The sequence below is a fragment of the Triticum dicoccoides genome, chromosome 2A (assembly GCF_002162155.2).
Source record: "Triticum dicoccoides isolate Atlit2015 ecotype Zavitan chromosome 2A, WEW_v2.0, whole genome shotgun sequence".
In the NCBI taxonomy this organism is placed as follows: domain Eukaryota; kingdom Viridiplantae; phylum Streptophyta; class Magnoliopsida; order Poales; family Poaceae; genus Triticum; species Triticum dicoccoides.
Genome location: NC_041382.1, coordinates 537,699,397 through 537,725,399, shown reverse-complemented (window position 1 = coordinate 537,725,399; position 26,003 = coordinate 537,699,397). Strand labels below are relative to the sequence as shown.

The 26,003-nt window shown below is 43.8% G+C and overlaps 1 protein-coding gene across 1 annotated transcript; it reads right to left on the bottom strand.

The window, feature by feature from the left end:
• Positions 1-302: 302 nt before the first annotated feature.
• On the bottom strand, positions 303-21,341 carry LOC119355239 (1,4-alpha-glucan-branching enzyme 2, chloroplastic/amyloplastic-like). The gene is made up of 22 exons (XM_037622024.1): positions 21,088-21,341; positions 20,841-20,986; positions 19,883-20,112; positions 19,400-19,498; positions 19,283-19,325; positions 19,042-19,101; positions 18,504-18,584; positions 18,308-18,424; positions 18,041-18,124; positions 17,259-17,380; positions 16,325-16,444; positions 14,812-14,941; positions 14,607-14,717; positions 14,316-14,444; positions 11,929-12,032; positions 11,284-11,428; positions 5,038-5,185; positions 4,790-4,890; positions 4,382-4,459; positions 3,439-3,594; positions 919-993; positions 303-807 (listed from the first exon to the last, which is right to left on the bottom strand). Exons 1-22 carry the CDS (start codon positions 21,233-21,235, stop codon positions 724-726), a joined length of 2,511 nt encoding a protein of 836 aa, XP_037477921.1. The 5' UTR covers positions 21,236-21,341; the 3' UTR covers positions 303-723.
• Between the last annotated feature and the right edge of the window lie 4,662 nt (positions 21,342-26,003).

The following is a 26,003-nucleotide window of genomic DNA, read 5'->3' as shown; positions in this document are numbered from 1 at the left end:
CGTTGCCATGGATGCTGACACCGGTCTTCATCGACCTGACCGAGGAGGATGCCGCCGCCTAGATCTATCATTGTTGGATGGCTGTTTATTTTAATGTTTTCTAGTTTTAATTAATGTAAGACTGACTTTGGTGGGCTCTTTTTTTTTTATTCCAAAATACGCCCCAAGTGTGAAATGCGTCGGTCTGCGTTGGGCGCATCTATGGGCGGCAGACAAAACAAAAATGATAAATCTTTTGTACGTGTGGGTTGGCCGGTTGGAGTTGCCCTCAGCAAAATGATCTTTTAGCTCTAGATCATCTAGCTTTTGGGATTCTTCAATCCCTGATTTTATTTCTCATCTTCTTGTAAAAGACATGTCAATTATTTGAGGAATAGAGTCTATTAACTGTCAAATTTTTTTACAAAAGTAAAACCTCTATGCTAAGCTGCCAATTTAGAGGATAGTAGCCATGGTTTACGACCACAAAAGTTTAAGGAGGCATGGGTATTTGGGGGAGGTTTCCTCGCTGATCCATAAAATGATAACACAGATGAGCATGTTTTCCTCGCAACGCCCTGGGAATTTGGGAGCACAGAGCACATCATCATGTTGTCTTGTCTATCCAGGACTCGTTGAAGCAAAAACCCTTATTAAACCTTGCACCTGGTTGTATTGACCATACGATTTTTTCTTGCTAGTGCTAGCAACAACAGCGTGCATGCGTATGCTGCACTTTGCTGTTTAGTTCATTGGAGCATAGACAACACAGGTTCTGCTAGGAGTGTACACTGAGAACGAATGGGGCCTGTTGTCATGTTGGCAGTCCTGCAAGTTACATGTGAAGCATATGTTACTTCAGGTTTACCAGGAATGAGATTACACAAGTACTCGTAGTATACTACGTAGAAGCAAACCACATCTGAGGAAAAGGCTTACAGAAGTGAAGTGCTCTGCAGTGTGATGGATCCTACCAAATCCACCAAAGAGTCCGGCGTCTGAGTCTAAGACAACCTGGTAGAAAGAATACAATTTCAGCACACCCAACACAAGAAGGTATATCTGTGCCTGCTTTAGAAATCAGAACTAATTCGAGGAATTTTGAGTAAATTCCAAAACATGAATAGGCTGAACAATACACTTGGAATAAAAACTTTGCACTCTCGACCCCCGCGTCGCTCCACTTGGGCGACTCATGGGAAAATCTAGCACAGCTGCCAGGCTCCCCCGCCAGCACCTCCCTTCCTCCGCCGCTGCCGCTCAGATCTCCGTGGTGGCAGCGGGCCCTACTCTGAACGTGGCACCGGGCGGACTCACGGTGGACATGCGGTGTTGCTGCGTAACTGTGGTCGGCCGGGCGGCGGCTGTCATCGCGCACGCTAGTGTGGGTTGCGCGCTTGCAGGGTGCTGGAGGTGCCGAGGTCGTCGCAGGCCTAGCTGGGTTCTTGGTCGCAGAGCGCGCGGGGCGGTTCCCTTCATCAGCGAACCTGGCTAGGTGTCGTTCTGGGAGGCGCGCTGGCTCGCACAACTTCGGTCCGGGGAGGCGGCAGCTTGGGCCGTCGGGTGGCGTGTGGTGTGCTCCTGGTGGTGCCGAATCCGGGGTCCTGGGTGTCGAGCTGCAGGGGATCTGGCCAGGGAGTGGTCGGCAGGTGCAGGCGCAAGGAGGATGGGGCGGCGGCCCTAGGCTGTGGACGTTGGCGCGGTGGTGCCTGCCATTGCATGAGGTGCTATGGTGGGTGCTACGTGCGGAGGTGGGTGGTGGTTGCGGGCATGGTTGGCGGCAGCGTCTACAGTGGCTCGTCACACACGGGCGTGTGGTTCGGATGGTGGCCGATGCGGGAGTGGTGGAGCCTCGGGCGAAAGCCCAACTGCACTTTGGTTGGTGTCGAAGACGATGGCGACCGTGGGCGCCGCCCCCTCCCTGGAGGCATCATCGTGGGTGCTTTGGCTCATCTCTTGCGTTCACTGCCGTTGGTTCCTCCAGACGAAAGTTCGAGCTCCTGGAGTGGGTGATGGTGGCATCCTCATCACTTCCTCCTTGGAGGCATCGCCTTAGGAGGCCATGGCCTAGCCAGACAAGCATGCACCGCGTGACATTGCGGTGTGCATAGTGGACGTCATGGTCGAACCATCGGCCAGTGTGGTGCACGGCCTCGGGGCTGGCATGGAAGTCGAAGTGTTGGCTCCAGATCTTGACGTCAAGGAAGGGTGTCAGGCATTGGTCACTTGGGTGGTAGTGCCGTTGGTCAGCCTGGTGTGTGGCCTCAGGGCCAGTGTCGAGGTTAGAGCAGCAGCTTTGGAGATGGTTGCAGGATGTCGGCTCCAGTTGCTTGGGTTCACAGCCCCTCGCCTGGTGCGCGGCCTCGGGGTCGGCGTGTATGTTTGTTCTTTCTTTTGTAAGTCGGAGCGGCGACTTAGAAAACCGTCATGGTGTTGTAGGGTGTCGGCTCTGGTTGCTTGAGTGACTTCTGTCATCGACTCATCTGGTGCACGGTCTCGGGGCTGTCATGGATGTCGAAGCGGCGGCTTCGGATCTGGTTGTAGGGCGTCGGCTCCGGTTGCTTGGGTGGCGGAGCCGGCGACTCGTCAGGTGCACGGCCTCACGAGCGGTGACTTAGAAAACCGATACATTCACGATGTATCGGTTTTGAGACAATTTTCCTTATTAACGGGCCAATTCTTATTTTTCTTAATGAAAAGGCAGAGCTCCTACCGGTTGCTCGAAAAAAAAGCAGGCTGAACAATGGGAGGATCAAAAGATTAGGCATAGGACTACCCAACATAGATGGTCAATTCTTTTTTTAAGGGTAAAGAACTTTATTCATCATATAATAGTCAAGTCATTTACAAGTAAAGATGAAATAAAACTATTTGTTAAGCTTCGTGCACTAGCCAATGCAACCAAAAGTCCGAACTGATAAAAAGGGCTAGGCAATCCACATATACATTTCAACACCTCCTCTCACGTGTGACGCGAGAAGTCAACACGTGAATAGACTCAAAGGTATGGCTACACAGAGGGGGGCAACAGCAATTTTTGAATAAATTTCGAGAGCCATGACTTGAACTCAAGACCTTAGGCCCTAATACCATGTTGAGTTTCATGCACTAGCCAATGCAACTAAAAATCCGAACAGATGAAACTCTTCAACAGTATCCAACATAGGCGGTGAATTGTTAACTGAGATTGTGATTAAACTTGAAATATTTGTGAGAGAGATATTAATTCCAACAGGTATAAAGCATTTGGATTTTGCTTACTATGTTTGCTCGTACTACAAAAGCAACCCGATAAAGGTTTTTTCTAAAAACAAGACCGAAACAGAACCTAGTCAGACTACCAAGACCCCCCACACCTATCAGCGTATTCAAGGATGAGCATGAGATAATGTGTATAGTACAAGTGTACAGCAAAGAAAACTAACAAACTTAACATGGGGAATGGCAATAGCTGAATACCTTGTACTTCCCAGGCTTTAAACAGCCAACCCGGTAGTCGAAATAGCTATTACTCCAGTGGAAGTTGAACACAAATACCAAGTCCCCTTTTTCAAACACGATCACCTTATCTTCCTCATGTTTCCGAGATACGTACTGGTGGTCTGATGTCATAAACTGCAATTACATGGCCTGTTTCATCAGCGAATATTCATAGGTGCCACATAATGAACTTACTAGGATCTGCCTACGTTACCAGATATAATTTGAAGGCAAGAAAGCAGTAGTAGAGGTACTGTAAATACACTACCCCAATTTCAAATCTGAGTTTAGCACTCACAAGTGAAGACAAATCAAATGTTTTCAAAGGAGGAGAAAATGTGCAGCTTTCTCCTGACATTGTTGAAGTATGGAGATAATAGAAAGGAAAACATGGACGACTGATCCTTAATAAAGAAACAAAGGAAGATTATAGTATTATCCCCCACTGCCTTCTGTACTAATTTAATTGTTCTATCCAGCATATATGAAGGTAACTGTTCTGTTAAGGTTATCTTTTAAAAGAAAGGCCGTGTACTCTTCCTTATTTTAATAATGTAGGGAAAAGAATACAAGCACCAGGCCCCTAAGGAGGGAGGACACCTTAGAAACACCAGTATGATTTTGCTATTTTTTAAGCTAAATAATTAAGACGGACAACATATTAAAATGATTAATACAAAACGAGAGTACATGAATACAAAATGCTGCATTTTCTTATGTGGATTAGTTCATCAGATTTAGTGCATGTCCCTTGTACCATCATACCAAACTCCTCCTAATGTGACAGTTTAAATGAATATGAATAGAATGACATACAGAAAGAATGAAAGACCAACTCCTAATATGATGTTTTTAGTGGGAAAGACGCGAAATGATGGCGACTCAACCTACAGGAAAAGAAAATGATGTAAATAGTACATACGCCATATTTTTCCTCAAGATGCTGCATCGCCTGATCAAACTGCTGCATACCATGATACCTAAGAAATTCTGCATCACCCTGACAAGTAAAACAAGGGAGATTTTCTTATCGATGACTCAGTCAAAAATATGGCTAAACTTCGACATATTACTTCTTCAATCAATACATCGAGAGATGTAAAGCTTTTGTGTTTTCTCAAAAATATAATAGTGATACTACTACCCAAATGCTAATGAGAATAAGAGCAGAGAACCAAGATGAACATCATATATGGTACCTTGTTTAATAAAGCACTAGAGAAGAGGTAAAAGAAGCTCTAAATTGACTCACCTTTTTAACCAAAACTAAATTGACTCTATGGAGGTAGAAAAATTACTGTTGTTAGTTAACACTCGAAAGAAAATTTACCAGGTCAAATCTTCGACGGCATTTGTCGTAACTGTTGTTGTTTCCTGGGATGAACTTACCAGTTGGAAGTACTTGTGGGCCTCTTGGAAAGTCTATCCATTCTACAAAATAAAAGTTTGAAACAAAACCTTAGAATTAATGCCTTCCTCAGACATTAGAACTACCATCTCAAGATTCAAGTGAAATGTCTGGTCAAGATTCAAACAACATGCAACAAAATATTTAAACTCTATTTAAAAAAAACTCACCAGGATGCCCGAACTCATTTCCCATAAAGTTAAGATAACCCTCTCCTCCTAAACCCATTGTGATAAGTCTAATCATTTTATGCAGTGCTATTCCACGATCAATATTAGGTGTCGAAGGTCCGTTCAGAGCCATGAAATCATACATATCCTGCATCAGTAAAACATATGAGGTCTCCTGTCATTCTTTAGTCAAAATTTATGATGGTGTGCTTCCACATGTACTTTCCTATGAACAATTAAATCAGATAAATCAATGAAGTCTTCAAATAAGGAAATCCCAGTTGTCAAAGGCTTAGTTATGAATATCATTCTATCAGACAAAAATACTGGTGTCAATCATTCTCAGGTGCAAAAGATTTTAAGAAATGCGGGATAAAATGATCGCAGATGCATACAACTGATATGAGAGAAAGCAGGGGCACTTGTCTAGCTAAACCAATAATCTAGCTCTGCCACCGTTCTCCCCCCTACCACCGCCGCATCCCTCTCTCCTTGCTGGCCTCATGTCTCCCTCGGTTCCGAGCGTGACAGGAGATCCAGCCCATGCTGGAGGTGATGGTGGCCACGAGTGAAGATGTTCCCCAGCATGGCGATGCAGCATTCTCATCGGTTTGTCTGGCATGCGCAAAGGCCGGCAGTGCCCAAGCGGCATTGTCCCTTGACAGCCGCATGGATATCGGGGCCTGCCCTCCTCCGGTCGGTGTGCGAGGGGGATGGAGTTTGCTGTCAGTGAGACGCAAGGGGTTGGGGAGTTTTCCAAAAGGCGTGCTTAGTGTGCGATGACTGATTTGGACGACCGTGCACCCGTAGTCAGCCGGAGGCAAAGTTTTGGCGTGTGGCCTGACGTGGTAACCAGCATGGTGTAGAACATTAAATGGCGCATGTCCTAGGGCATCACTAGTAGCGGTGAGATAGTTGTCAATAAATATTGCCATATAAGATTTTATGATGTAGCAAATATTGAGAATAGAAAGCAATGTTGTATATGGATGAATCAATAATCTTTGTGGTGCGGAGCACCCTAGGGTCATCACCATGGTGTTGGCTGGCCAAGGGACACACACAAGACATATACAAAGGTGAATTATATCCTTTATGTGTGCCTACTTGGTTCTCTCACGGATGGTGTGCTACTTGACCCTCCTTCATGTGTGCATAGGTTTGAGCCGAGCTTCACGTTGGTCAAGGAGGAGTGTAAGCACAAGAGTACGCCTACACCATCTGCGAAGGAAGCATGGAAGTAGAGGCGGAAGCACACGACGAAGGAGATGGGCTGCTAGAATCCAACAACCAGACAAAAACCTCCTTTGGATCACCGTCCAACCCTTCGTCCAGCTACGACGCGCAAGGCAACGGAAGCTAAATTGGCGAAGCCGGACTGTCCGGCTTGGAACCCAGACTGTCCGGCTTGGAACCCAGACTAGCTCCTGGAGCGAGCCCTTCGAGCGGCGCATGTGGAAGCTCTTATCTGAATCAGCTACAACGGCCAGACTGTCCAGCATGACCCTGGACTATCTGGCCACTAACCCGGACTGTCCAGCCCGTGTCTACGTGCAAAGCAGGCTAAGTGCCATGTATCCCTCTCCTACTTACCCTCTTCGTCCCTAACTATATAAATCGTACCATGGACTCACATTAGGGTTAGCAAAGCATTAAACTAGAACCTGGGAGAGCTTTGCTCCTTGTATCTCCTAGAGGAACAAGGCCTCCTAAGGGAGAAGGACTCTCCATAGGATCATCACGGCCTCCACCCTCCTAGGGTATGGAGAAGAACATCCAAAGTAAGAACATCTCTCTTAGAATTTGGGAAGAACTGTACCTTTTTACTCTATCCTTTGTGATTTTCCCCTTTGCCGCCTCCAAATTATGAAGATTGGGACAAACCATAGGGCTTGCCCTACATCATTTGGTATCATGAGCTTGCACGATTTAGAGCCCCTCCTCCTCATCCTTCTACCCTAATTTTGTTTTGTTCTTACCTAATTTGAAAATCCCCACCAAAAATAGCTCCACCCAATTTCTTACAATTTGTGGTTCTTGTGAGATTTTGTTGCTTTTCGTCCATGGATTTGATGTGTTGCTCATAGATCTGGCCTCCCTTTGCGTTGCTTTAGCCAATTTCTTCCATTTCCACCCAAAAAAAAATTCTCCCTCCCAATTTCGAGATCCAATTTCCACCGAAGAACAACTGAAGTTGACCTACCCAAACTGCCCGGACTGCCAACGCCCATCCGGCCACCAACTTGGACTATCCGACCTCCCCTGAATATGCTGAAATTTGTTCCTCTTTCGCCCCTTTTTGATTTGCAGTTATTCTTCCGCTTTGGTTCTCGTTACCTAAGGTGATTTGGCCGCTATAGGGACTGCTTCACCATCTACAACAACCTTTGACTCCGCTGCAACAATTTCATCAACGACACCAACCACTCCATCCTTTGACACCATAAGCAAAAGCAAGGCCGGTTGCCTCTGACCTCGACAAAGGTATTGTGTTGATGAATGATTCCGTCACACAATGTCTTCCCTTGCCATTGCACTTGATAGCCCGACCAATCTTTGCGAATACCTTAAACCTATAGAGACTAGTTATCTGAGAATTGTCGGGCCTCGTTAACTTGTGCGTCGTAGTGATACATTGCCTCATCTCGTGTACCATAGTCACTCTGTACATATCTTGGATACTTGTTTTTCATATTTGATCCAGGCTCAAGGAAAGTGGTAAAGAAAGAGATAGCAAAAAAAAGAGTGAAATAAAAATATATAAAGCAAGCTTATAAGCAAAAAGAGTGAGCATCAAAAGATATTTGTGACAAGGATACCTGGATAGGAAAACAATACGCTTGTTCCTATAGGTTGGTGCACAAGCACAAATCTAGCCCATGAGAGCAATCAAGCTAGCGTCTCTCCTATTGCTTGTGCAACACGAGCTTAGTCATTCCTAGGAAAAAAATTGTATGCTCATTCCTTGGTTGCATAAGCACCATTTATCTTTGCGTGTGTGTATCCATTTGCTCTATCTCTACTCATTGATCCACTTGTACCACATCTGCATTTTTTGACCTTACTCAACATTTTCAACATCTTGATCCACTATTGCATGATATCGTGCAACTAAGTCCTACCAAGCTACTCGATAAGCCTTTTGTGTGTAGGTGAGCTTGAACAAGGTTTACCAATTCTAATCTCTTAGTATTCCATAGTGTGAGATTGCTTGATCCTTCACCAACATAGGAAAGAGGTAACTTTGGTATTGATCTTTCTCTTCTCCACTCACACTTTGCTCAAGTGTCAATATGAATAGGGAAGGGCACATCACCACCGGTCTATGCCTACACCAAAACTTCGACGCCGAGATGGACCGTTGGGACACCAAGATTGACGCACAACTCTCTTTCAAAACATGTTGAACCACCGTGAGTCATCAAGATCACACCAGCATCGACACCTCGAAGTCCAAGAGCAACATCAAGCTACACACCTTCGCGACGATGGGTTCCAAGGCCACACCGTTGACCGTGAACGCCATCAACAAGAAGAATGCCACCTACAAGAAGAGCGCTTCCACACACTCCAAGTGCATCATGAAGAGGAACGACCATGACATCAAGAAAACAACGCATGACGCCTACAAGAAATGTTCCCTTCAAGAATCTACACCAATAATGGACACAATACTACATCAAGCAACATGTCTCTTCCTAGAGCTACAAACAAGTGATACTCCTTCAAGCTCCAACGCTCCGACGACTACATCACGTAGACCACCAACTACAAGCAAGGGTGACCGCTCCATCTTCGAAGACACCTTGCGACAGTGACGGGATGGTTGAGCATGGGACTTACCCTTCAAACATGGCAGCGTATGGTGATGAGTTGAGAGACACTTTCACCCATATTGAACATGAGAGCGAATTCACCAAGGCAAGCACAAGAGTATGCCTACCACCATCTGCGAAGGAAGCGTGGAAGCGGAGGCGGAAGCGCACGGCAAAGGAGATGGGCTACTGTTCCAACAACCGCATGTAAACCTCCTCTGGATCACCGTCCGACCTTTAGTCCAGCTACCACGCGCTAGGCAACAAAAGCTAAATTGGTGAAGCCGACTATCCAGCTTGGAGCCTAGACTATCCGGCTCCTGGAGTGAGCCCTTCGAGCAACGTCTGCGGAAGCCCTGATTTGGACGAGTTACAATGGCCAGACTGTTAGGCTTGCAACCCGGACTTTCCATCCCATGCTTGCATGCAAATCGGGTCAAGTGGACATGTATCACTCTCCTACCTACCCCCTTCATCCCTAAGCTATATAAATTGTACCATGTACTCAAATTAGGGTTAGCAAAGCATTAAACTAGAACTTGAGAGAGCTTGCTCCTTGTATATCATCCTAGAGATCATAAGACCTCCACCCTATTAGGGTTTGGAGAAGAGCATCTTGCAAGGCCCCACCTATTGGAGATTTGGGAACTCTATCCTTTTTACCCTTACCTTTGTTGTGTGTGAATCTATATGTGTATATTAACTTGGATGCCTTGAGAGGACATGTGTGATGAGAACATTATTTGAGTGTTTCCACTTTAGATCTATGTGTTCTTTCTGAATTTCCCCTTTACCACCTACAAATTGTGAAGATTGGGACAAACCATAGGGCTTGCCCTACATCACTTAGCGATACCTAGGAGCAATCTTATATATCCTCTCACCTCCTATTCAACAAGCTAAATACCCTCCATTGGAGTATTTGTAGGTTAGCTTATTGGCTGATGAGGTTACTATGTTTTGTAACAAACTAACATTCTACAAGTTATTCGAGATGCTCTTAGTTCCCATCCAGCGTCATCTTGCGACATGTATAGATGAATGTACCTGGCATCATTTGTCATGCTTTACCCAGGGTTGATGATGTGTGCTCTAGAGGTGTTGTCGTACATCCGGACCTCACTGCAGGTATAGGTTTCCAAATACATAGGCTCCTAGACCATGTTCCGGCTCGTTGCAGTCAGTCTATGTTGGTCCTGATGTGAAGTGCATGGTAGTCTTTGTTGGTGGGAATGGCATGGCAATCAGGCTGTCGAGCTAGTGTGATTGTGGGTGGTGATACGATTTTGTGAAGGAGCCTTTGTGGGGCTGCAACCATGGCGTGAGAGGTGGTCATGCGGCTTCGGACGAAAACCATCCCCGACAATGTAGATGCTGGGAGGATATATAGTGCTCCCAACACTTAGGCACTCTCATTCCCCAGTCTAGAGAATCATTTTTAAATGTTTCAAACGATTCTAGAAAAAAAGTTGTGAAAGTTCATAAGATGTGTCTATGGCCCCTAAAAAATTGAAGTCAAAATACTTAGAGGAAAAAGACAAATTCATCATGAATAGAATCAAAAACAAAAATGACAATGTTCACATCTAGATTTGTCTTTTGTGTTGTCCTATAGGTATTTCGAGTTTGCATTTGTACTTTTTAGGGGTTGCAAACACATGTTTTATGAACATTCACAAAAAAAGAATTTTTTTGAAACATTTAAAATTGTTTTTTCTAGACACGGTAACACTTAAATGTTAGGGGCACTTGATATTCCCACTGTCACTGATGATGATGGTGACGCCTTCCTAACACCGTTTCCACCTTGGGGGCATTGTCAAGGAATACCAATTAGCACGGTTGATGTTGATACCTTTCCGATAACTTTGTTCTTCGAGGTTTCCTTCAATTGGTATGAACACAAGCCTTCGCTCTTCCAGCGGTTCCTACTTGCATCAGCCATGTGCCAATCCCGTGATGTGGCATCTTGGGGGCACGATCGAGTACGGTTGCGGATGTAAGTTTCAATAGATATAGGATATGGCAATGTGTGATGGTTCACCATTCAGGCGGCCAGGGCGGTTGGCGGTTCCGAGGTGAGACCGGCAGTGTAGGGGCCATTGATTCTATCCAGAGCAGGGGCAACCCAGTGCGTTTGTGTGGTTGGCATTTAGGCTAACAGTAGTTCGGTAACGTGTCTAACAACCGTTTGATTGTGGACTTCTCTTGAGTGGTCGGTTGTCGCCTATTCTTAGGCTGGTAAATACTTTCATTCTATAAATGCATAGGCACAAACTTTGCATACTTTTTGAGAAAAAATTATAGCTTGCATTTTTGTGGTGGAGGAAAATCAAGAGAGATAAGTATTCTTAAAAAAGCATAGATGTAAGGAAATTGACGAAACAACATAAATGGTAGTAGGTAAAGTCTGGACAAATAATGTGGTTACCTTGTCCATCAACCAGAATGCAATAGTCTTGTCTCCAACCAGTGCTTGATCGTGACTTTCAGCATAAGTAACACACTTTTCCAACCACCTTCTATTTGTTAGTGTGTGCACAATATTACCCATCTCCCAAGCTTCATCATTTCCTCTGTTTAGAATAAAATGTTGCAATTCATGTTTCAGATACAAGATACTTCACATCAATAACCAGAACACAAAACTAAACTTTTACAGTTCCAAAACAGAAACTTGAAACAATGAGACAATAGAAATGATGAGAGATGCAAGTAAGGATATAGCATATTAAAGAAGTGTAATATCATTATAAGAATTCCTAAAGTTAGTATGTGTATTCTACTTTTGTTATTATATACTGCATAAACTACAAAATAACGATACATGTTTTTGGACATTCATGTGAAAGTCCATATGTGCAATAGTGTTACACAAAGGAACATTTTAATTGCATTAACATACACTGTACAGTCAGATCTTCTGTCCAATAAAATATTAACATATACTCCCTCCGTTTGTTTTTATAAGACGTTCAGACAACTTGCTTTGTGCTGTTTTTGAACAGTGTCTGAAAGTCTAAAACGTCTTATAAAAACAAACAGAGGTAGTACATACCAATTATGAAACACTTACTTGAGAAGTTCAATCCATTTGTCGGCAACAGCCATATGTAAGCGATAGTCAAAACCAACCCCACCAACTTGAACAGGAAGGGCAAATGTAGGCATTCCACTAACCTGAGAATTCAAATGAAAAACCAACACCTCAGTTGAACAATTAAGTTATTATTGTTGAACGTTGGATGAATCTTAGACCATATTATATAATTAATAACTCTTGCATAATCTCGAAGACCCATTAGTGGTTTCATGAAATGGTTGGAAATTTAGTCCGACCCCAGGAGTGGAGGAGAGTTTGGACCAGTATATAAGAAACTCTCTTCCATGACCCATTGGAGCATGAGAAGAGGAGTGGTACACGTGTGCATTTTCTCTGTGCCGCGCAACAGAACCATGCACCGAGGCTGTGCCCCTAACAAATGTTGGATATATCAATAAGGTTATTGGGGAGCGTGTCTACGTGATGGCTCCCTTCCGTCCTTTTGCATCCATGACTTCGACTACTTTCTTGACTTTCCCAACCAAACCCATGGGCGGGAACAATGGTGCCTTGAAGAAGGCCACCAATGCCAATGTTGTTGTTGCCACGGCCCTAACCCCTAAGTTTTGCTACGGGAGGGTATGATCCATTCATCCCACTTGTGCTTGGTTCGTCAGTTTGTAGTACTCACTATGTTAAGAGATATGCATGTTTTATGCAGGCACTCACATGTTGAAAAATTGCTGATATATCCAACAATTCGTTGCTTATTTCTGGGAAGTTCTATTTATTTATAGAAGTTGTTGATTTTCATCTGACTTTCATGAAAAGTTAGGAGTCTCACTCAAGAAAAAGAAAAGTTGTCACTATATGAAATGAATAGAAAATAGTTTTCCACGGCAAGAATTTTTTTTCGAGTAACCGACAAAAGCTCTGCCTTTTCATATAGAAGGAGAGAATTGACCGGTTAACAAGAAAAACTAGCTCAAAAACGGTTGTCACACACACACACCAGCCCCAAGGCTGCACCCCAAATGAGCCGGCGACTCAGTCACCCTAACGACTTGAGTCAGACACCATACAACACGACCTGGAGCCGCCGCCCTGGCGTGCAAACCTCAACAACACACAAACATACACACACATCGGTCCCAAGGCCACGTACCTGTCGAGACAAGTCGACCACTCTGTAACTCAAGTGACCAAAATCGATACCCTATAACATAAAGGGCGTTCTCCCGAGCCGCCGCTCCTGCTACCACACCAGCCCTGAGGTCATGTACCCAACGAACCGACGACTCTGCTACCCAAGCGAGCAGACTCAGCACCATATGCAACACAAATGCACTCTCCGGAGCTGCCTCTCTTGCTTCCACACCAACCCCGAGGCTGTGCTTCTGCCAAACCGATGACAAACCTTCAGGACCACACCAACCACTGACGCCTAACAGAAATCTAGACCTCCAAGACAACATCCCCAAGGGGGGAGCGACGGTTACGCCGCCACTGGCCCACCGCCCACTCCGGCCAAATCCAAAGCTTGTGTTTTCACCAGAGAGCTCGAGATACAAATGCGCAGGGAGGTAAAGGGGCTCCACACAACGCCTTCAATGAGGATAACGACGTCCTAGGACACCAGCGGCAGGTTGGTGCTACGTATTTACCTGAAGTTCACCATGCCCTAAGACATTGCATCAAGTCCGTCCATCCGCCGAAACCCTAGCCGTGTGCACCAGTCACCTCGCTACCGCCAACAACCACCACCACCATGGCGCCACAATCAGCCGAGCGCCTCCATCCCGACCCCCAGTGCACCACCCGCTGCGACGAATCACCCCCTGAAGCTACCGGAGAAGCGCCCACTTCGACGACCCGAGGACGCTGCCCCGGCATCCTCACGCACCACCCGGTCCGGGCAAGCAGCAGCCACACCCGAACCTCGGCCCACGGGTCCGCAGCAGCCACCGTCCCGCACGAAGCCACTCGAGGCCAGATCTGGCCGGACCTGGCAGCCCGCACGCCCTCCGAGCCTGAGCCACACAACCGCACAATCGCTGCACCTCCGAACGCCAGACACGCCGCCACCGCAGACTCGGGCCACTGCCGATGCCCAAGCTGCCACAAACCGCTGCAGCACAGTTCTGGGCAGGGGGGTGCGTTCTTTCTTTTGTCTCCACTTCAGAAACTTGACACTATCTAATGCAATGCCACGTCAGGAACTTGATTCCCCATGGCTCTCAAGTCTCAACTCGATATAGCTACTTCAAAGTAATGGCACAATGTGCACTGCATTTCAAAATCTAAAGCAACTTCTGTATGCACCTCCTGTAAGAATGGACAGAATAGCCTAAACTACAAAAAAGATGACCACAAATAGTTCTAACAAGTTCATATTGAAAGATGACTACAGAAACACTTACATCTTCACCGATAGTTACCGCTTCGGGATAAAACCCATGAATTAGATCATTCACCAGCATCAAGTAAACGACCGCATCTACATCAGTGGCAAAGCCAAAGTATTCATGGTAGCTCCCTGTAAAGGTTACCTAAAATAGAGTGCAATAATTTAGAAAAAAAGAAGTAAATTAGGTTCCAAGCTCAGATAAAAATTGATACTATAACATAAAAGGAAATATTAGCTAGGTGTAATCTTATCAAAGTTGCCCAGGTAGTCAAGATAGAACAAGGACAATCAAGCAATGAATTACTTGTAATCCATGGTGGGTATACATCATGGAGGTTGCGCCGTCGAATCGGAAACCATCAAACTTATACTCCTCTAGCCACCATCTTGCATTGGAAAGTAGAAACCTTATAACCTGTATAAAGATAACAATGTTGGAATATCAGTTGGAAGATTAATTAATGGATAAATACATGACAGATGGCAATAGAAGTTCTATAGTCCCATACTTCCTTATTCCCGTAGTTGAACACACGGGAATCCCACATCCAATGATGGCCCCGTGAACCGCCATGAAAGTAATGTGTATCCGTGCCATCAAAACCATTCAACCCGTCCAAGGTATTATTTGACGCGTGACTGTGAGAAACAGAAAACCAAAAGTAAAGCTACGCAAGAAAGGATGGAGTAAATCAACCAGGATTACCAATGGGTTAAGGGTGATCTCAGCCCAAAGGTAAAGCTACAGAACAAAAAGGGGCTTTGAACCAAGACATAAAATAGATTAAAAGTTACAACCATAGTTTTAAATAGCGAGTTATGCCTCTTAGCGGCGGACCTCTTCTAAACGCTATAGCGCACTATGTACAATGTTTGATCATGTATTTGGACTAAGGTCCCTTAGCGCGGGATCTTCTAAACGCTATAGCAATGCTATAGTGGAGCTATATCGCGCTATTTAGAATCATGGTTAGAACCTATCTGATTTGCACATGCATGAACACAAGAGTTCGGTTCAAAGCTGGCATTGTACTATGTAGGTGTAGGCACAAGGAGGCTGTCCAATTCATTTAGAGATAAGTTATATTCTTAGTTTGCTTGAATGTCTAGTTAGCTAGTGTCGAGGAGAAGTGGTTTCACCGTGTTTGCCCGTGTGCGCGTGGACTGGACGATCCATGCCTGGGTGACCAACTTCCCTAGATGCACTACCCCTGATTTCCTCAAAGGGAACCGTGCATCTACCAACTTAGAGGAGTTTATGTCATACGCTGCAAGAAGCACATGAAGGAAGGACAACACCTTATGCCCAATGGCATCCAGCCCAAAATGAAGGACATGTTCAACGTCTCAAGGCCTGGATTTTGCTACTTAGCTTGATCAAGATATCTCGTCAAGATCGGTCATATAGAACTCATCGAGTTGACCCTTAACTTGTTGAGTTCCTAAGGGTAACCCCAAATTGAAATCTATCTTGAGATAATTTCATATAAGGAGTAAAGCTATTACCCGCATCAAGGGGAGCCCAAACCTGTGGGTAAGACGTGTGTCCCGTGTTCCTCGGACAACCCGTGGTTATTTTCCACTCCCACACAAATCTATGTGCGACTACCTGCAAATTACCCTCGACAGCTAGCACCGACCGTGGGAGCTGAAACCAACTTGATGCCTTGTTCTTTGCACTGGCATCACTATACTTTATTTCCAAACAAGCTGCTGATTTTACCAAGGCTAATATTAACTCGTTCTCTATTCATTTTTTTGTATTGTAGTATGAAATGATATGTGATCAACCAATTGTTCGATTTGTGAGATCAGTACTTCTGTCGTAAAATCAATAAGTATGTAATTTTCTATATTTCATAGTAATTGAAAATACTTAACATGTAAAATGTTCTTTTAGCAATTTATACAAACTGGATGATGCTTTTACTGTTCCAATCTAGGAGAGAGGCCATAGGAACTGAAATAAAGAATTAAGATTAATGTGAACCTAACACGCCAACGGCAAATTACATTAAGTACCTGTGAACAACATCCATGAGGACAACCAAGCCAAGCTCGTGAGCTCTATCAATCAAAGATTTTAAATCTTCTGGGGACCCAAAACGGCTACTTGGTGCAAAGAAATTGGTAACATGGTACCTGCAATAGAAGTAAAAACACATAAAAGTGGTATTGTATTAATTGTCAAACAGGAAAAAAAGCAGCACTTAAAAGACAAATATGATTTGAAAGTTGTTACAGCTTCCATGTCATTGGAAAAGAAGTTAATATGATATACTCCTATATAACAAATCATTATGCTAGTATGGTGAGGAACATACTACCGCCACTCTATGCAAACATGGTCATTATGTGTGTAATCGCACTGTTATGTGGCTATCTGTGCAGTATGTTATTTTAGACCAAATCAACCAGTGATACTTCCAGAATGTCGACATAGAGTTGTCCACTCATAAGATATCTACTCAGAATGAGAACACAGGAAGTAGCAAGAAGCAGCAGTCTCTCACATCTATACCAATATAAAAAGACCCAAAGGGGCAGATCCAAACCATCTCAACCGTCAAATCATGTAATCTAGCAGTTCAAATCGCTCCAATGTTGAGCACCAAACATGTTTAACGCTCTAATTACCTATCACTATCATTGGTTATAAACATGTTTAGACTCAACGCTATCCCATGAAATCTGTCATATAATTAATATTTTACCATTCCCGCGAAGAAAGCAATTAATATCTTAGCAAATATCAATGTGCCATAAATATATTTTACCTAATATAACGTGCCACTAATATCCTACCTAATACGTGCATTGCACACACATACTTTACTAGTAAGAAAAAGGAAGAGAATAGCTGAAAAGTTAATATAATAGTATAGTTGCTAAAGTTGAAATATGTTCCATGGACAAAAAATAACTAAAAGAATCAGAAATCGACCCAGAGAACTACCCAAAGCTTCCATAGTATGAGTGCTCTTGGATTGCCATTATTTGCACTGCATTGTACCCAAGTCTTTTAATTCTTGGAAGCACCTCATCCCGAAAGTTTGCATATGTGTTGATCTTTGGTTCCTGGTTGCACAAAGAAACAAGTAATTGCCCATGTGTTAATGTAAAAAGGCTACCAACAAGCATAATCTATTTATTATATTATTAAAACAAGAGCATAACAAGCCACAAAATTCATCCGCATATGCCAAATTATCTCAATCGTTGATATACCATCGGTCTTAATTATAACGTTCAGGATTCATAAGTTGATATATAAAATAACCATTTATGTAGGAACAAATGTAAATACAAATGTTTGTAAGGAATGAGGTTAATTAAGTTGTTGATGAAACATGTAATATAGTGAAAAAATGAACTTTAGTAGCAAAAGATGTAACATTCACAGTTACATCAAGTAAAACGTTCGAACAAATGGACACCAGCTTTTGATGCTACACAATCTAGTACTTCTCTCGAGCATTCAAAACATCCTATTTGACTGAAATGACACTATTCCAGCATGTTTTTTCAGATTTGTATTATCTAGTTCTAGATTGTCCACAGTTACATTTTTCAGATTGTATTAACCAAGTGGCATAACACATAAATTTATGATAAGTTTTTTACTTATAAAACGAAAGAAGGCCAACAACACAAAAATACCATTGTAACAACCTGTAAATTAACTTGAATTGCATATAGCTAACTTCATTTATGGAATACAGGGTAAAGATGAAATACCGGGCTACTCATGCCAACATGTGTTTCATATATCCGCAATGATTTTGGTCGTTTAGGTTGAGAATGCTTGAATACATACTTCTCCTGCACATGCATGTAAGAATTTCATAACTGGTTAGTGAATAGAAAACTAAGATGCCAACAACAAATAAGAAGTAGAACAACTTGAAATAACACTTGGGAAGCTTCGTGAGAAAAACAAATCATAATTTTCTTTCCAATTAAAAATATCTGAAATCTAAAAGCACAGAAGACGAAGTAAAATACCTCTTCGGGAGGATCATAATATATTCCATTGTATGGTATATCTCCTGGAGTCTGCACGGAGTACTTGATCCAAGCAGGAATTGAATCCTTTGTCCCAGATGGAGTACCCATTCGCACCTAGATGTTCAAAAGAGCTTCTGAGTAATACAGAACATGTTCCTGAGCCTAACACAGTTGGCGAGGAGAAGAAAACAACCTTCACCCGTGAGCCGTGAGGAATTGGTGGCGAACCGTCTGCATTGTTTGGCAGAAAAATCTCCCAAATACCCAAGTCATTCTGAAAACAATTAAATTGAATATGAGCATTTGTAAATCCATATCAACCACATGGAGCTACAGTTCACGGGTTATCCAGTCAGCCTACTCCAATACCATTACTATGTAAAACCGCTCAGTGTCTTGCAATAACCAAAATCATTAAATCATGTCTAAATCATCAAAAATATTTGTGCAGCATTACTTATATAAAAGGGTAACATGCATGTTGTCAATTTGACGTTATACAACAAAAGCATCATCAACATTGATATCTAGTAATTAATGGGCTCGTGCAACAGGCAAGTGAAAGAATAGAGTCTAGTGACTTTAATACTCCTAAACACTTCCAACTATATTCACAGCTCAACTCCGGAATACATATAAAGTGTATATTCAACCACATTTAAATAGTAAGCAGATCTTAAGAAACAAATTTACAAAGAAAAAATTATATATTTGTGAAACTACATGCATACTTTGCTCATATGGTCTGCATTTGGATCCCAATTGTTGAAGTCGCCAACTAATGCTGCAGACTGCAATTGGAAGCAAGAGTTAGTTCTTAATAAAGCTAGTTGTGCAACTTAATATGCTGTTCATCTGGGAAGTGCAAAATCCCCAACCTTAGGATAGCAGATGAGCACTAATTATTCACAAGCAGTTGAAAGATAGAACTAGTATACTTAGGTAAACGATCAGACAGTCAGAAGAACATACATCTGCTCCAGGAGCCCATTCTCGGTAAGTGATACCTTCAGCGCTGCATGGGAAGAGGAATGTAGATACGATACAGAAAAAAGGTAGATACATACTTATCTAGTCAAGAAATTTCACCTGCGCACAAATCCAAACTTCTCGTAACCGCGGGAAAATACATCCATGCCTCCTTCGTGTTCATCAATGTCTGAACGTATTCTCCTATATAGGCTGTATCTGTTTTTGATCCATTAAGGCACAGTGAGACTGCTAGTACAGTTTGATCTGGACATATGGGTTTCATCCTTACAAAAGCAACACAGGGGAAATGAAGTGGCATTGTTGTTCAATTGGCATAGATACTGAAAAAACATAGAACCCATCAAAACATATATTAATCAGTGTACCCAATTACAATGGGTGCTTATCGGTAGCTCACATTGCAGTTCTTGCCACTTTCCTATTTTTGTTCGGTTACCATGTCACCTCAGAGCCATGAACACACAAGAGTGACTACGAACTTCAAGAGTTTTGTGTCACAGCAAGCAGCCATTCACATCTTATCAAAGACTGTAAATTGTATTTAAAGTTTAAAGTGCACACAATAGAAGCGAAGCATACCGATACTCAAGATGGTACTTAAAGTCTCGGAGCGTTGGGTCAATCTCGTATATTTGCTGTCCATTTCCCGGTGGTGGCAGAATGCGTAATTTCTCTCCCGTAGATGATTCTTTGTCCATTCTGCTCGTGCCTTCAGCATCAATTTCTTCAGTAACCTGATTTGTCTCTGAAGACCAAATAGTATCTTCACCTCCATCCTGTAGGCTTGTTTCATCATCGATGAATGGAACCTAACACGATGTGAAGGACAAAAAGTTCAGACGAACTGTGGCACACATAGTTGTAAACCAACCTACCGTGTAGGCTTCGCATATGGTGTTTTGTCTTAGATTTCAATTGTCATGCAGGCAGGTACTAGCAAGATAATAATACCCATTCCCCAACAAATTAGAAAGAGGATGTACTGCGACCTACGTGTGAAATAAGCAAATCTTTAGTATATAATTTCGCCGGATAGCAGATTTTGTATTTCAGTTCTACTCCCTCCGTTCGGAATTACTTGTCGCAGAAATGGATGTATCTAGACGTATTTTAGTTCTAGATACATCCATATCCGAGACAAGTAATTCCGAACGGAGGGAGTATTAAAGTTTCAACTACTACTGAAATTCAGTGAATTTCAGTGATTTTAGTTTACATCTCGGCCAAAGGACCAAAACGCTTCACTTGAAACTCAACCAATTAGTTGAATTTTTTTATTTTTAAAAAAAGGTATTTGAATTCTTGTATACAACTGAAACTACCAGAATATTTTGACCTAAAAGGTAGCACATATTTCGGTGTCTACCAAATTATAGGAATTCAGTGAATTTCGTCTGACGTCTCAATGAAAGTGAAAGCCGTAGCAAGTAAACAGGCATTTCAAGTGAACCATAAAAATACGGTGGCAATACTAGTTTACTCAGGGTAATATGTCAACTACCTTCAGATCGATGCAAAAGAAGAAAATAAAAACTACCTTCAGATCATCAGAGTCGAACTGAACGGGACCGTCGATGGAAGGCGGTGTTCCGCCACTACCGCCGTCAGGGATCATCACCTCCCCGGAGGGCCCACCCGCGCGCATGACCACGCGCCATCCAGAACCTCCGACGCCGACGGCACCTACAGACATCACCACACCAGGAGGGAACGTAAGGTCGCTGAACCGCAGCCCGCTACGAATAAACGAGAATGGGAGTGAGGAAGGTAGCGCCAATAATTACGGGGTGAACGGGTGCCCTTGTTGCGGCCGAAGAGCAGCGATGGCGACTGCAGCTCCACCCCGCGCCCCCTCCGCTCTGGCCCGCCGGATCGAGGAGCCGACGGCCGGGCGAGGCCCGCCGCGGAAACTGCGAATGCCGGCGACGCCATCTCGTCGCCGCCGCCGCAGCCGGATCGGATCCAACCTAACTGCCCGACTGACCCCGCCCCGTCTCCTGCTTAAACTCACGCGAGCGAAATGCGGAGGCACAGGGGGGTGGTGTTCTAAGATTGGGAGGGGCCGGAGGGCGGATGCTATATACTACTAGCACGGGGAGAGAGTGGGACTAGGAGGAAGCGGACGGAGCCTTCACGCGAGAGTGGCGGCGTGGTGGCCGCCAGCGGGTGGTGCGGGCAGCGCGCGCGGGGGCGGACGGCTGCATGGATGGTAGCGTGGGAGTGGGACGCACCGGCGAAGAGGTTTGGGTTTTTGCGGTGGTGTGATCGCGGACGCGCGCGGCAGGAGAGGACGGCGTCGCCTTGCGCCCAGGTGCCACGTAGGACGGTAGGGTAGTGACGAGTGAGTCAGTTTTTTTTGTCTTTAAAAATCATTTTTTTTACAATCGAGTGAGGCAGTTTGTTGGCGAGCGCGTGCGAGCCTACAAAGCTTGGCATCTCGGGCGGATCACCAAACAGACATCATCGCCAATATCATCCAATTGAAGTTATCAAATGTTTGGTATCAGATATTGGTCTTGTGTAGTTTGAATATTGAAAATAATCAAAGAAAAATACTCCAGTGTTACTCCGAGTCTCCGACAGCTTTTCCCTCGCTCCTCCCCTGTTTCTGGTACTTGATCGTGGTTGATGTCGTCTTTGTTGGTCGTGGTGGACTTGCTTGTGTGCCTCCTGCTCCGGTTTGTGTCTATGCACCCCACGGTCCTTCTTCTATGGCCTTGGTGGCAGCCAGCCCGGCGATGGTGGGTTTGTCGCCTCGTTGCTCGGTGATGTCATGCCTTCTTCATGTGTTCTTTGGGCTTTAATCGATGTTGTCGTTGTCGTGGCCGTGTTGGTATAGTGTTGTTGTCGACTGTAGTCTTATGCACTGAAAATGTTTTCCTACTTTGTTGTCATGTGTGGTGCCCTTGCTCTAGTTTAGGCTGGTTTTGTTGGTTTATTAATTGTGAATCATCAATGGTTTGGTTTTTTTAGTTGGGTTATCCCTATGTGGTCTTTATAATGGTCTTGCCTTCTTTGACGTTATACCATTGCTCTCTTAATGAATCACACGCAAATCTCTTACATGGTTTGAAAAGAATCAAAGGAAAATATCGCAGTGCTTCTAACTCAAAGATAAATATTTCAATGCAACTATAATCAAATAAAAGTATTACAATCAAAATATATAATTACTAAATAAATAGTTCAAATTTGATTTCAATTAATTCGGACACATGTTCTAATTGTCCATATGAAACGCTAAAAAATTCTCAACGAGATCATTCTGAAGCTACATATGAGTTTCTCGATTATGATTCTGATGACACAGTTTGAGAAATTCCTCATATGTCATAGATTCTACTCTGGAAGCTGTACAGAATCACCCGTGTTTTAAAATTTCAGACCATGGCACACTCCCTCACCCTCATCCTCCACAATTATGTTTATGCATGATCACGCAATTTGTCATCACCTCCCACGGTGTCTCTGGATCTCATTGTTTAGCAGCCCCACAAACAACTGCAAAACGAACTCCTAGCACTCCAAATGCCCACTCCACATCCTTTCGAGCACCTTTTTGTCTTGCATCAAAGTGATTTTGTTACCTCTTGGATCGGAGATGGTCTTGACAATTGTCGTTCATGAAGGATATGTATCGTCACAAAGACAATACCCCATGTTGTAGTCATGCCCATGGATGGTATAATTGCACGCAGGAGCTTCGCCCGCACACAACCAGGCAAACAAAGGAGACCACTGCAGCACGTTGTTTCAATTATGAGATCCTGACATTCCAAAGAAAGAGTGTCGAATCGAGAGGTCTTGTGATGCAAGTGCTTCAAGAATAATGGTAGTATTTTTGTGATGGCCCCAGTATTGCCCTTATTGAGCATATGGTCATTTGTTTCATTTTTAGTACATGCATCCCGAGATCCGAGCATACCTGGAAACTCTCTTGATTCTCCAAGTATCATGATTCCTGTTGTGTCTTTGTCATTTGCTTCTCTCAAGTACTATAGACGAAATACCTTGTCCACTTCAGGAGCAAAACTAACCATAGCCTCCATTTAAGTGCATCTAGTGAAGGAAATATGCCCTAGAGGCAATAATAAAGTTATTATTTATTTCCTCATATCATGATAAATGTTTATTATTTATGCTAGAATTGTATTAACCGGAAACATAATACATGTGTGAATACATAGACAAACATAGTGTCACTAGTATGCCTCTACTTGACTAGCTCGTTGATCAAAGATGGTTGAGTTTCCTAGACATAGACATGAGTTGTCATTTGATTAACATGATCACATCATTAGGAGAATGATGTGATTGACATGACCCATTCCGTTAGCTTAGCACTTGATTGTTTAGTTTACTGCTATTGCTTTCTTCATGACTTATACATGTTCCTATGACTATGAGATTATGCAACTCCTGATTACCAGAAGAACACTTTGAGTGCTACCAAACATCACAACGTAACTGGGTGATTATAAAGGTGGTCTACAGGTGTCTCCGATGGTGTTCGTTGAGTTGACATAGATCGAGAATAGGATTTGTCACTCCGATCATCGGAGAGGTATCTCTGGGCCCTCTCGGTAATGCACATCACTACAAGCCCTGCAAGCAATGTGACTAATGAGTTAGTTACGAGATGATGCATTGCAGAACGAGTAAAGAGACTTGCCGGTAACGAGATTGAACTAGGTATTGAGATACCGACGATCAAATCTCAGGCAAGTAACATACCAATGACAAAGGGAACAACGTAAGTTGTTATGCGGTTTGACCGATAAAGATCTTCGTAGAATATGTAGGAACCAATATGAGAATCCAGGTTCCTTTATTGGTTATTGACTGGAGACGTGTCTCGGTCATGTCTACATAGTTCTCGAACCCGTAGGGTCCGCACGCTTAAAGTTCTGTGACGATCGGTATTATGAGTTTTTGATGTACCGAAGGTAGTTCGGAGCCCCGAATATGATCACGGACATGACGAGGAGTCTCGAAATGGTCGAGATGTAAAGATCGATATATTGGACGACTATGTTCGGACACCAGAAGTGTTTCGGGAGGTTTCAGACATATACCAGAGTACCGAGGGGTTACCGGAACCTCCGAGGGAGTATATTGGGCCTAATGGGCCCTAGTGGGAGAAGAGGAGGGGTGGCCAAGGGCGGCTACGCACCACCTCCCCCTCTAGTCCGAATTGGACAAGGAGGGGGGCGGCGCCCCCCTTTCCTTCTCTCCTTCTCTCCCTTCCTTCCCTTCTCCTACTCCTACTTGGAAGGGGGGAGTCCTACTCCCGGTGGGAGTAGGACTCCTCATGGGGCGCGCCATAGGAGGCCGCCCCCTCCCCCTCCTCCACTCCTTTATATACGGGGAGGGGGCACCCCTTGGAGACACAACAATTGATCATTGATCTTTTAGCCGTGTGCGGTGCCCCCCTCCACCATAATCCACCTCGGTCATATCGTAGCGGTGCTTAGGCGAAGCCCTGCGTAGGTAGCTTCATCAACACCATCACCACACCGTCGTGATGGCGAAGCTCTTCTCGGAAGCTCTACTGGATCGTGAGTTCATGGGACGTCACCGAGCTGAATGTGTGCTGAACGAGGAGGTGCCGTACGTTCAGTACTGAGGACCGGTCAATCGTGAAGACGTACGACTACATCAACCGCGTTGTCATAACGCTTCCGCTTACGGGCTACGATGGTATGTAGACAACACTCTTCCCTCTTGTTGATATGCATCACCATGATCTTGCGTGTGCGTAGGAATTTTTTTGAAATTACTACGTTCCCCAACATCTAGTGCCCGTGGTTTTGGTGTATTGATAACAAAATTAGTTAAGGATTAATATGTCTGTGTATACACTGGTGAAAGTCCTTGAAGATTTGTTTTAAACAATGATAGTGACCTCTAAAATGTGAAGGAAACATAGAAGAGTTCAGCATGCCATTTGTGAAGAATTAGCCGAAGAACTAGATCGTCAAGACTTAGTATTTTTATAGTACTTTTTATTCTACATTTAGTCATATGACACTTTATACTATTGAAGGGGAGGGGTCCAGGTGATAATAAGACAATATTTCCAAAGTTTTCTCAATCCAAACCTATTTCTCCGAGTGAAGACTTTGGAAATCTCTTTTAACACATAATATTTTTATTCAGTGTCCGAAATGATATTCTTCGGGACGCTTTAGTCGAAGTCATCGCTGAAGAGTTAGAAAACCAATAGTTTGGTTCTCCCACCATGAGGAATTTGAGAGTTCAATTTTCCAACCATTGCCTTGCTGGCGACAGATGGTTGGCAGGCCTTCCCTATCCAACGGTCATGCCGGCCCTTACGCTATGACCCCGACTATAAATAGCCACCCATTTCCACCATAAGTTGGATGGTTGCTTCGAGTGAAATTGAGACAAGTGTCGACTGAGCAACCCATGCTAATCATGATTTTGAGCGAATCCTTTGTGAGGAAAAACTCAGTGTGTAATAGCCAATGTGATTTAGCATCACTGAAGAATATGTGTGAGCTCACTGAAGGACTTGTTACTCTTGAAGATTGTGATCTTCTAGACGGTTAAGCGTCAGTTCAGAGCATCCAATAGTAATTGTGGATTGTCGGGCGAACAAGTCTATGAAGGTTTGGAGATCTCCCATGATTGATTGGGCGAGGTCTAAGTGATATTAGCTCAAAGAGAATAGGGTGAA

What these genes read in the sequence shown, in the direction of transcription:
- LOC119355239 (XM_037622024.1), bottom strand. Translation starts at nt 21,235, where the DNA reads ATGGCGTCGCCGGCATTCGCAGTTTCCGCGGCGGGCCTCGCCCGGCCG. An exon ending in CAAGGGCACCCGTTCACCCC is followed by an intron (nt 20,987 to 21,087) that starts GTAATTATTGGC and finishes TGATGTCTGTAG; the next exon opens with GTGCCGTCGGCGTCGGAGGT. An exon ending in AAATGAGTTCGGGCATCCTG is followed by an intron (nt 4,891 to 5,037) that starts GTGAGTTTTTTT and finishes TTTATTTTGTAG; the next exon opens with AATGGATAGACTTTCCAAGA.